The sequence below is a fragment of the Numida meleagris genome, unplaced genomic scaffold (assembly GCF_002078875.1).
Source record: "Numida meleagris isolate 19003 breed g44 Domestic line unplaced genomic scaffold, NumMel1.0 unplaced_Scaffold296, whole genome shotgun sequence".
NCBI classification, from domain to species: Eukaryota; Metazoa; Chordata; class Aves; order Galliformes; family Numididae; genus Numida; species Numida meleagris.
In genome coordinates this window covers 1-11,219 of record NW_018364542.1, presented here as the reverse complement: position 1 = coordinate 11,219, position 11,219 = coordinate 1, and the positions used below count along the sequence as shown (strand labels likewise).

General features: G+C 59.3%; 1 protein-coding gene across 5 annotated transcripts in view; it reads left to right on the top strand.

The window, feature by feature from the left end:
- The window catches only part of R3HDM2 (R3H domain containing 2), a gene marked incomplete at its 3' end in the record, with an annotated part of 17,702 nt that extends 6,947 nt beyond the window's left edge, over nt 1–10,755 (top strand). The window contains 15 exon segments of one of the 5 annotated variants that reach the window (XM_021382844.1): nt 409–517; nt 1,064–1,159; nt 2,715–2,746; nt 4,741–4,973; nt 5,179–5,366; nt 5,880–5,969; nt 6,482–6,724; nt 7,359–7,485; nt 7,880–8,115; nt 8,491–8,645; nt 9,093–9,193; nt 9,671–9,840; nt 10,007–10,151; nt 10,238–10,338; nt 10,675–10,755. In XM_021382844.1, the coding sequence (XP_021238519.1) occupies nt 409–517; nt 1,064–1,159; nt 2,715–2,746; nt 4,741–4,973; nt 5,179–5,366; nt 5,880–5,969; nt 6,482–6,724; nt 7,359–7,485; nt 7,880–8,115; nt 8,491–8,645; nt 9,093–9,193; nt 9,671–9,840; nt 10,007–10,151; nt 10,238–10,338; nt 10,675–10,755 (2,107 nt within the window). 5 annotated transcript variants of the gene reach the window in all.
- Nucleotides 10,756–11,219: the final 464 nt, after the last annotated feature.

The following is an 11,219-nucleotide window of genomic DNA, read 5'->3' as shown; positions in this document are numbered from 1 at the left end:
CCTTCCCTTCCCTTCCCTTCCCTTCCCTTCCCTTCCCTTCCCTCCCTCTCCCCCATCCTCCTCTTCCCCTTCCCCTTCCCCCTCCCCTCCCCTCCGCTCCCCTCCCACCCTGGGGGATGGATTTCGTGGGATGGATTTTGCACCACATTTAACACCTCCATAAGAAGGGCACATTCCCTCTTTGGAGGGTCCCCAAGAATCCTTCACTTCCAGCCCCACGTTTATACATCTGCAAGCCCTTTCCAGCTCTCTTTAGCTCTCAGAGCAGGGTTAGGTTCTTTTGTTGCTGTCAGAGGGGGACGTTTAACACAACAAACATTTGTGCCCCGCTCCCTGCAAGGCAGTGGTTTTATGGAGGCAGTTCTACACCCGTTGCTACCCTCTAACAAGAGCTGATTCCTCCTGCAGTCCTGAGCAGAGGTTCTCTGAGCACATCAAAGATGAGAAGAATGCAGAGTTTCCACAGCGGTTTATCCTAAAACGGGACGATACCAGCATGGACCGAGACGATAATCAGGTAAGGGATGGCAAAATGGGGCACCAGGGTCTCTCTCTTCACCCAGGATCTCGCGCTCTCTGCTTTTGTAGCACCCATCTTAACATCACCCCGGCATGCCATTCTCCCTTGGCTTTGGTTCATGTTTCTGAACTCACGTTGTCAGGCTGAGGTCGTTGCAGTCAGCATCAGGTTCTGTTTTCTCCTTGGTGGCACTCGGCGGGTCAGGCGCGCAGTCTGTGACGGAGCAGGAGGAGTTTGCTGTTGGCACCTGTCTCCCCAGAGTGGCTTGTTAGCTTTTGACCCCCTGAGAACAGGTTGTCTTCCAGAATTCTTGGTGATATTCCCGAGCTGTCCTCTCTGAATCGGGCAGGGTAGTTTTGCAGATCTCCGAGTCGTTCATCCCTAGAACGCAGGCGTCCAGAAGTTGGGTTCAGAGGCGGTGTTATAGCATCCAGGCATCGTGCACGCACTCCACATGCTGCTGTGTAGAAGTAGCAGCAGCTCACTGCACCCTCTGCTCCCATTGGCAACCGCTGACCCGCTGAGCTGTGTTTGTCCCTTCAGATCAGACTCCCCTTGCAGGATGGGAGAAGGAGCAAATCTATAGAAGAGCGAGAGGAGGAGTACCAGCGGGCCAGGGAGCGGATATTTGCACGAGAGGTAAGCGTAGATCACTGACTTGCCAGGTTATCTTCCTGGAACTTTGGGGCAGGAGGTGTCCTTGAATATTCCGAAAGGTCAGATCTCACTGTTGCCTTTTCTACAAATTTCCTAGTGTTCCTGGTATCTACCAGTGAATTCCAGCTCCTAACAAAGATGCCTGTGACATCGAGATAGAGGAGCCACACGTTCACTCCCCTAAATTCACATGGCAATAGAAGTGTGGGGACTGACAGAGGAGGCAGGTTTGCTCCTTGCTGTCCAGCAATACTATAAGCTTATGCAGTGGCATGTCTGGAATGAGTTAATTAATGAAGCTGACAGGAACCGTGCCCTTCTCTCCCAGTTTCTCTCCGTTTCTGCAGCTTCGGCCTCCTGAGCAAGCAGTGCTAGCCCTCAGTCACAGAACGGCTTAGGTTGGAGGGGACCTTAAAGAGCACCTGGTTCCAACCCCCCTGCCATGGGCAGGGTTGCCAGCCACTAGATCAGGCTGCCCAGGATCCCTCGGGTGTCAGGCAGGGCTCTGAGCCTTTATAGGATGGATCTGGGGAGCGTGTGGTGATTTTCCTTCTCACAAAGTGTCCGGCTTGGTTATCGTTTGCTTGAGATCTCTGCTCCCTGTGTGGAACTCCTCTAAGCCAGAGCTATGCTCCGTGCTCACGTCTGGCTCAGCGAGGCTGCTGTGCTCTGCTGTGTTGAGTGCTATCTGCCAGCTGGAGGCAGCTCTCTGTGCTGTGCCAAGGGGCACACGATGGAATCGGGGACAATTCAGTCTGCTGCGGGTCAGATTCGAAGCCCAGCTCCTTGCCTGCTGCTTTGGAGTGGCTGGGGAACGATGCTTTCCTCTGTCCCAGTGGGAGTATGTTCGGGCAGCCTCTGCTGAATGCTCTCAAGGCATCAGGCTTCAGATGACTGTAGGTGCTGGTAGTCAGAGCTGTCTTGCACTCAGGCCCGGAGCCGTGCAGCCGTGCTGGCGAGCAGCTCTGCCTGCAGTCCTGGAGGAGGGCAGGTCCCATCCCACACCAGCGCAGCGCTGCGTGGCCACGTGTGACCCTTCCTCTTTGCTCATGGCCTGAGCCAGCGCTTTGTCGCTGATGTACAGAGGCAGGGCTGGCCATCACAGGGGGACTGGGCTGATTTGGAGCCCTCTGCCTTTTCCTGCTGGCTCTGATAACTGCCTGCATTTACCAAGTAAGGACCCTCCTGTGTTTGGTCTGGGTTGTTCCACTAACAAAGCAACCTTGACGCTGCCTTAGAGCGCTGAGATAGAGAGAGCTGAGGACTCAGCTTTGAAAACCCCGGAGAGATCTCAGGATCACAGGTGTTGGCAAAGGCTCCTAGGGGGTTGGATGGAGAGCCCAGTGGGACTGGAGCACGAGGGGCTCAGCAGGAACCCCCCAGTGACCATACAACTCATGCACAACACCAGCTGAATCCCATACTGTTAGTGCTTTGCTCCTCTTTGCTTTGAAGTAGCCTGGGGTTTGTTGCTTTCAAAATTATTAAGTCTCCCTTTTCTTTCCTTCCCATCTCCGTGTCTTTTCCATGTTTCCAGACTGGCCAGAACGGATATCTCACCGACAGCAGGTCAGTACCATTCAGCAGATGCTTCCTGCATCTCTGGCTTTCTCTGCAAAGCACTGCATGACTCCGTGGTGATGCTTTTCTCTGATGTTAACCGACAGAACCTCCAAAGAAGGCTTTTCTTCTTTAGTTCTCACAAACGGAGGCAGATTTTTAGGTATCTGTGTGTGATTTATTTTGTACATTCTCCTGCTGAGTAAATTTGCCCCGTGCATGGCTGGCTGTGAAGTTACTGAAGTTGTATTTTTCGCAGCATCGATTTCTGAGTCCCCTTTTTTTTTTTTGCCAATTCATCAGTTAAAATGGGACGACGGACAGCAGGAATGGCAGCGAGGAGAGGGAAAGCCAGAGGATATTAGTGGTTTGCAAACCATTCTGCTCTTTGTGTCCCAGAAGGGCAGGACACCCCTGCTCTTACAGTGCCAGGGTCACCGTGCAGCTTGGCATGGAGCAGCTTTGCTTCTCAGCCGTGGCTCTGGCTGTACTGGGAATGAGACTGTACTGGAAAATCAGGTGTCCTCAGCACAGATACAGGGATGCTGCACTGGGGCATGCTTCTGGCTGTGGTGTCCTTGTAGTTTTTCAGTTCTGCCCTGGAGCTGTGGAAAAAGTCACCCAGCACGTGCAGGAACACAGCTGTGTGCTTGCAGCTGTTGGAGGAGCAGCTAAGGGCTGTTCTGACTGTCGTACCCTAAGGAGCTTGCTTAACCTCCTTCTTTTGTGGTTCCCACAGTGGGGAGGGGGAGGCTGTGTGGGCCTCAGGATCATGTTGAGCTCTGGATGGAGGCAGGCCAAGCTCGTGAGAAGATTGGGGTTGTGCTTGGAGGTGTTCCCTCAGTGGTTATGCTCGGAGGTGACGTCTTGGTGAACTCCTGAGACTGATCTCCCTCAGAGCCCAGCACTCAGAGCAGATGCAGCTATCTCCTTCGTGGCTTAAAAGTCCTCTGTTAGCACTGATCTGATTGCAGAGAGCTCTCTGCTGGCAGGCACATGGAAGCAGGCTGTGATAAGGCTCATGGAGAGGGAGCAGAGCCATTATACCTCTGGGTTAGCAGCAATCAGCTTGAGAGATTCCGAGTTCTCAGGGAAGCAGGGTTTGCAGCTGAGCTGGACAGAAGACATGGCATGCCCCAAACAGTGCTCCCACCTCTCTGAGGAGCCCAAGAGATCAGCAGTGACGCTTGTTAGACCCCCTGGAATTTGTGAGGCTGCATCTTCAGCTCCTTCACCTGTTCAGGGACGCAGCCATTGCATTGGTTGCTCTTCCAGGAGGGCTGTTCTCTTTGGCTCTCACATGCTCCCAGCAGCCCTGGGCATCATCTCGGATGTTCCTTCTCCAGCCTGTCTTCTCCTCTCCACGGCTGCTTGGAGCAGCTGCCAGGCTCAGCCTGCAGCATGACATCGAGCATCTCTTTCATGGTTCCCTTCCTCAGCACTCCTCCTCAGTGAGGGTTCAGGAACCCGTTATATTCCTCAGCTGGGCTGGTAAACCAGGCTCACTGCTTGAGGTGCTTTGCCAGTGCTCCAAAATCCTGTTGTAGGCAGACCTGGCTGGGGATTAAGGAGGGTGATGACTGGGAGCACGGTGACCCTGTGGCACGCAGCCGTGCAGAAAGCGGTCCTGCAAGACCTTGGTCACCTTGAGGCCTCCGTGAAGCTCTGTGTTCTGGGACAAGGAGGGCTTCAGCCAGGGGTTGCGCTCTGACCCTGCTGGGATCTTATCCAGGCTGGAGTCTGGCTGGAGAAAAGGGCCAGGAGCCAGCTGGGAGATAGCAGAGCCTGGGTCTTCCCAGTGCACGCCCGAGGAAGCAGTGACCCGGGCTGTTTGTTCACCGGCTCTGATTACCGTGCCCAGTGCCAACGTGCTGCCTCACAGAGCCAGCTGCTGGCCGGTGTCACCACCCCGGCGTGACAGCTCGGTGCAGCGCACACCACACGGGTCCTGCTCCTGCCCCTTTCCCCTGGAGGCGTTGTCTGATTCGCCGCTCTCCGCACAGGGGCAACCGGGACGGTTTGAACCGGGCCTCGGGCAGCCGCCAGAGCAGCACAGAGAGCGAGATAAAGTCCCTGGAGCCCCGGCCGTGGAGCAGCACGGACTCGGATGGCTCCATCCGCAGCCTGCGACCGCCCGTCACCAAAGCCAGCAGCTTCAGTGGCATCTCCATCCTGACACGGGGGGACAGCATCGGGAGCAGCAAAGGCAGCACGGCCAGCAGAGCGTCCCGGGCAGGTACTGCCTTGTTTCCCTGCCCGCCTCCCACCAGGGAGCAGCGACACGCGTGGTCGTTGAGCTGGGATTGATCAGCTCTGACGCTGCGGTCAGTGGCTCTGGTTAAAATGGGACAGGGACGGCTTCGTTTCCGAGCTCTCAGTACCGAGGTGGGGATGTGCCGGTTGGCTCATGGTCTGCTTTCTCGTGCTTTTCTCTTTTCAAGGTCTGGTTCTAGGTGGCCCTGAAGCGTGCAGCCAAGCCCCTTCTTCGCAGCCCAGCCGTGGCCTCCTTCCCTGCGCATCCCAGCAGCCTCAACCACCACCTCCCCAGCAGCCACCGCCGCCGCAGCCCCAAGGCCTTCCCCCCGCACCCCAGCAGCAGCCAGCCATCAGTAACCACATGATATCGCAGGTGAGTTGCTGCACAGCACCCAGGGCTCAGTAGAGGCACGCGGTGAGAGGGGCAAGCAGAGCCAGCACACGGCCAGGCTGCCCCGGGTTCCTGCCTGCTCAGTGAGCTCTGGGTGCAGAGAGAGCTGGGAGTCAGTGCCGTGCACAGGCGGGCAGTGGAATGGGAGAGGCAGAGATTGTCTGGGGTGAATGGATCTCTGGTTTGGGCCGTAGCCACCCTTTGTAAACTTGTCACCATCCCTGCCAGGCGAGGCCTGCTTTGTGGACACGGTCAGCCCGCACGGCTTCCACAAAGCAACCGGCCAGGCTGCGTGTTTCCCCGAGAGACGAATGCTTTCCCATTCTGCTCTCCATGCTTTCCAGACCCCTGCAATGCCCACTTCTGTGCGTTTGCAATGGGCTCGGTTGACTAACCTTGTTGTTCCTTCTTTCTCTCCTTCCTCCTGTCCTTCCTTCTTCCTCACCTTTCCCCACCCAAATCTGTGTCCTCTGCTCCCTCCTCTGCTGGTCTCAGCCGGTCCCAGCGCTGCAGCCTGTTCAGTATTCTCCAAGCTCCTGCCCCCAAGTCCTCTTGCCAGTCTCTCCACCCCAGCAGTACAACATGGTATAAACCCCATTTACTCTTGTGCGCTGCCTCTGTTGTACTCGTGCGCTGTGTTTGTGTTGTATGAGCTTTTGCTAGTCGGGTATGTCGCAGACGCCGCACCCAGCGGGTTTAGGATTCAGGGAGGCCCTGTGCTGCAGTGGGATGGATGCTGGAGGCCGTGGCACCCCGTGCCTGATCTTGGAGGCTGAGGAAGCGCCCAGCACCGGGGCCCAGGGGCCACAGCTGCCCTGCAATTCGTGCTCAGCCCGCGTTGTCTTTTTGGGTGCATGGTGTGGAGTGCCCTGCAGGACGTAGACCCGGGCTGGGGCCACCCCAACCTGTGTGGGGCTGTGCATGTCACCCACGTCTGCTGAGCTTTCAGGCTCCCCCAGCCGCTCTGTCCCTGTCCTGCAGAACGCTCTTGATCTGCGACAGAGAGTCAAGGGAAGGACAGCTCAGCAGAGCCACGTTCTACTCGTGTTGTCCTACGTGCTGTCCTCCTCCATTCCTCCCGCTTATCCCCACTGCAGGCTGACGAACTCAGCAACCCCTTTGGGCAGATCAGCCTCAGCCGGCAGGGCTCGACGGAAGCACCGGATCCTTCCTCGGCGATGTTCCAGTCATCCCTCATCTCCCAGCACCCTCAGCAGGCGGGATTCATCATGGCAACCCCTGGGCAGCCCATTCCCACCTCCAACTACTCAGCCTCAGGGCACACGGTCCCCACGCAGCAGGTGCTGCAGCCCCAGGGCTACATTCAACCTCCCCAGCAAGTAAGGAGCTGCGCAGGGCTGGAGGGGACGAGGACCCCAACCCGAATCTGTTGGGCAGGGGGCTGATGGGGGGGACAGTTTGCTGGAGGGGGGACAGCTTGCTGGGGAGTGGGCACCCCCTCTTTTTGTGCTGCTCATTTGTGATGGAGCAATAGACAGAAGTAAGAGCACTGGGTGCATGTGTGCTCTTATGAGACACCGTGTGATTTCTGCACCCACGTCACAGGGCACTTCTCTGGAGAGCCCTCTGGCCATTCCTGGCTCATAGAGGAAGCGAGGCAGTGACCAGATGGGGGGCTGACACCTCTGAGCTCTCTTGGGGGTCCTGCAGGGCACTGTGACCTCTGGGATTACTCCCCTGGGCTGTGGTGAGATCTGTGCTTGCTGTGCCCTTGCACTGCAGTGCTGGGGAAGGCTCGGGGGTGAGGCTGGGAGGAGTGGGAAGGGCTGTGCTTCCCGGTGGAGCTCTCCTCTGCCCAGAACCAAAGAGCTGCTTGGTTTCCTTCAGCAGAAGCCAGGCCAGGCGAGAGAGAAAAGTGGTCCTTGGTGGGGCAGGGGGGGGTGGGGGGGAACCTGTTTTCTTGGCCCCACTTCTTCTTGAGTTCTTACCTCTGTGTTTTCTTGGTTTTGCTAGATTCAGGTTTCTTACTACCCTCCCGGGCAGTACCCAAACTCCAGCCAGCAATACCGATCTCTCAGTCACCCAGTGGCCTACAGCTCTCAGCGCCCGCAGCAGCTCCCCCAGCAAGCCCAGCAGCCTGGTAAGGGGCAGGGGCAGCAGGGGGTAGGGGGCCTTTCCCTTTCCTTTCTCTCTGTTGGCTTCTGAGGATCTCTCAGGCACTGTCTGGAGTTAGGCTACTCCTCCTTGTCCTGAGGTGCCGTTCTCCGGCTCTTTGCTGGGTTTGCTGCCAGTAGAGGCAGCGCAAAGGAGAGTTGAAACGTGGTCTGGCTGCAAAAGCTGTTTCTTTTCCCTTCCTCTGAGTACTCAGCATGCGCTGAGGCTTGCTGCAGGGTGCTGCCAGCAGCTTCCTTTGGTTCTTTTTACAGCCCTTATCTTGCTGTTTAGCAATAGAAGGGGCCAAAGCAGGATCGGACCCCTGATATGTCCACTGTGGCCAGCTGGGAAGCTGTTCCATTTCCACCTTGTTCTGACAGGTTTACAGCCAATGATGTCCAACCAGCAGCAAACATACCAAGGTGTGATGGGAGTGCAGCAGGCGCAATCCCCCGGGCTCCTCAACAGCCAGAGGAATAGCATGGGGGGCCAGATGCAGAGCGTGATGGGGGTGCAGCAGACGCAGCCCCCAAGCCTCCTCAGCAGCCAGAGGAGCAGTATGGGGAGCCAGATGCAAGGCCTGATGGTCCAGTACACTCCACTGCCTTCATACCAGGTAGGCAGCAGCTGCTTTGCAGTGAGGGTCTGCTGGGGTGGGGGCCTCGGTTCTGCAGGCCTCACGTGAGTTATGGGGCCAACAAGGGAGACACATTCACCTGGAGAAGGTTGTGCACGCTTGCCAGCTGGGCTGGGGGACACGTTTGAACCCGTGTAGGGAATCTCTGGAGAAGGAGGGCTGAGTGCAGCCGGTCCCCTGAGCGCTGTGTTCCCAGGAGAGCTGGAAGGGACTGCCCTTTGCTGGGCCTGATTGCTCCAGGCTGCAGTAGACAACTACTTGGTGTCTCCTTAAGCTGGTGTGGACCTGTGGGGACAGCTCCTGCTGTCCATTACCTCTCTCTCCAGAGGGCTGCTTCTCTCCCCTGCTACGCAGGTTCCCGTGGCCAATGAGTCCCAGAGTGTGGTCCAGCAGCCCTTCCAGCAGCCAGTGCTCGTGCCAGCCAGCCAGTCTGTCCAGGGGGGGCTTCAGACTGGAGGTGTGCCCATCTACTACAGCGTCATCCCAACTGCCCAGCAGAACGGCACCAGGTAGGAGCTTCTATTCCTGCATTAAAAGAGGAGTGGGCAGCAGGGACAGGGATGGGGTTGTGGATGCCCCGTCCCTGGAGGCGTCCAAGGCTGGGCTGGACGTGGCTCTGGGCGGCCTGCTCTGGTGGTTGGCGGCCCTGCACTCAGCAGGGGGTTGGAACTCGATCATCTTGCAGGTCCTGTTCAACCCGGGCTGTTCTGTGATTCTATGATTCTGTGTGAAGGGTGCTGCATCTGAGTCCTGCAGCCGGTGGTGGTGGAGGGGGGACGCTAGGGATGCTGGTCAGCTCTGGAGCTTGCCATCACCAGTGGCTCCTGGACACGGCTGCCCTGCAATGCCTCCTGGGTCCTCCAGAGCTGCCAGCCCTCTCGTGTACCGCAGGGGCCGTGGCTGCTGCTTCTCTCCCACCCTCCCAGCAGCTCAGCAGAGCGCTTTCTGCTTCGCAGCCCTTCGGTGGGGTTCCTGCAGCCGCCCGGCTCCGAGCAGTACCAGATGCCGCAGTCTCCCTCTCCCTGCAGCCCGTCGCAGATGCAGCAGCAGTATCCAGGTACGAGGTGCCGCGGGTCGGTGTCGGCACCGATTCTGCCCGGTTTGGATCAGGTTCGGGGTGGGAAGGGGGATCAGGGGCTGCCAATTCACAGCCCAGTCCATCAGCCTCCGTGCAGCGCGTTCCCTCAGCGCCTCGCGCAGCGTGCTGCGAGCCCTCGGGACGTGGCAAAGTGACTTTGCTCCAGGCCGGCCCGTGCCCACCATCCCCGTCCCCAGGAGCGGCTCTGGGAGGTGCTGCGGGCTGCAGACTCCCTCTGGTGGCAGCGGGGCTCTGCGTCGCCGGGGGTGGGCTCCAATCGTGGCTCTGATGCAAACTGTGATAGCAGCGAGGGCTCCCCGCGCCCACCCGGGCGTGCAGGAGAGGCGGAGGAGGGAGCACGACGGAGGGAAGGGTGCGAGCTCGCGGTTGCTGCCACTTGTTCCACCAGCAAGCGAGCAGAGCTGGGGCGGTAGCGCTGCCGTCCTCTCTCCCCAGGGGTGTCTCCTTCAGGCCCCGGCGTGGTTGTGATGCAGCTGAATGTACCCAATGGCCCCCAGCCCCCCCAGAACGCCCCTGTGGTGCAGTGGAGCCACTGTAAGTACTACAGCCTGGAGCAGCGGGGGCAGAAGCCAGGAGACCTGTACAACCCAGACACCAGTGCTCAGGTATTGGGAGGACTGGGAGGAAGGCGGCTCGTTTCTGGGAGCAGCCTGGCGGGAGAGAGAGGCCCCCCAGCGTCCGGATGGGCTGGGAGGTGGGGAGGGCTCCGGCGTGGGGGTGCTCACGAGCACCGGGGCTGTCTGACCCTCTCCCCCCCCCTCCCCCCCCCAGGCCAGCACCCAGCTGAACAGCCCCATCACGTCCCCCACCCAATCCCCAACGCCGTCTCCCGTCACCAACCTGAACAGCGTCTGCACGGGGCTGAGCCCCCTCCCGGTCCTCACGCAGTTCCCCCGGCCCATGGGCCCAGCACAAGGTGAGGGAAAGGGCTGAAGGCAGCGAGGGGCTGCTCTTCCCCGCGATTCCTCTGCACACTGCAAACCTCTCCTCCGAACCTTGCAGGTGACGGGCGTTACTCGTTGCTGGGCCAGCCACTGCAGTACAACTTGTCCATCTGTCCCCCACCGCTGCTCCACAACCAGCCCAACTACACTGCACACCAGGTAGAGCCACGGGAGCGGAGCAGGACCCCCCCCATCCACCCCACGCTGCTGTTGCAGTTGGCTTTCCCCGCAGCTTGGCGCCGGGATACAATGTCACCTTGTCCCTGGCTTTGCCTCGGGCGATGCCAGCTCCTGGAGCAGGGCTGTGCCCGGAGCTCCTCTGACTTCCAGCTCTTGTTGTCACCTCGGAGCTGCCGGGGCTGCGAGCTGTGCCCGCGTGCGCCCGTTTCTGTCACGGCGCGGTGTCACCTCGGTCACCCCCTGCCCCGGGCTGAGCTGCGGGCACTGCGAGGCCACGCTTCCTCCTCATGCTGCTTTTTTTTGTCTTTCACGAAGGGACAGACTGGAATGAAACACGGGAACCGGAGCAAGAGACAGGCCCTCAAGTCAGCATCCACCGACCTGGGCACGAGCGATGTAGGCAAGTGACCGTCCCCGGGCACTGCTCCCTGTCCCCTCTGCAGGGCGGGCCCGGCTCTGCCGGGCTCCAGGTGCTGTCCGTGCCCTCGCTGCATCCTGCAGATCCCAGAGCAGCCAGCGCAGGGGGCTTCACGCTCATCCCTGTGCCCCGTCCTTGTCACCATCACGGCCCTTTAAGAACAGCTCGCAGGGCTGCCCCCTCCCCCCCGGCTCCCTGCAGCTGGCGTGTTCGTTACGTGCCGTGTTAATATTAGCAAAGAATCCATCCCGCCGGCCCTGCGCTAAGCCCGGGGCTGGGGCTGGGGCCAGGAGACAGCAGAGGGTCTGGGTACCACGGGACAGCCACCACCGGCTGTGCCCCTCATTTGGGGGGTGGGGCAGAGGGGAAGGGCCTGAGCCAGGAGTCCCCCAGCAAAGAGAGCAAGGAGACTTGGTGGGGGGGGAGCGTGGGGCTCCTTGTG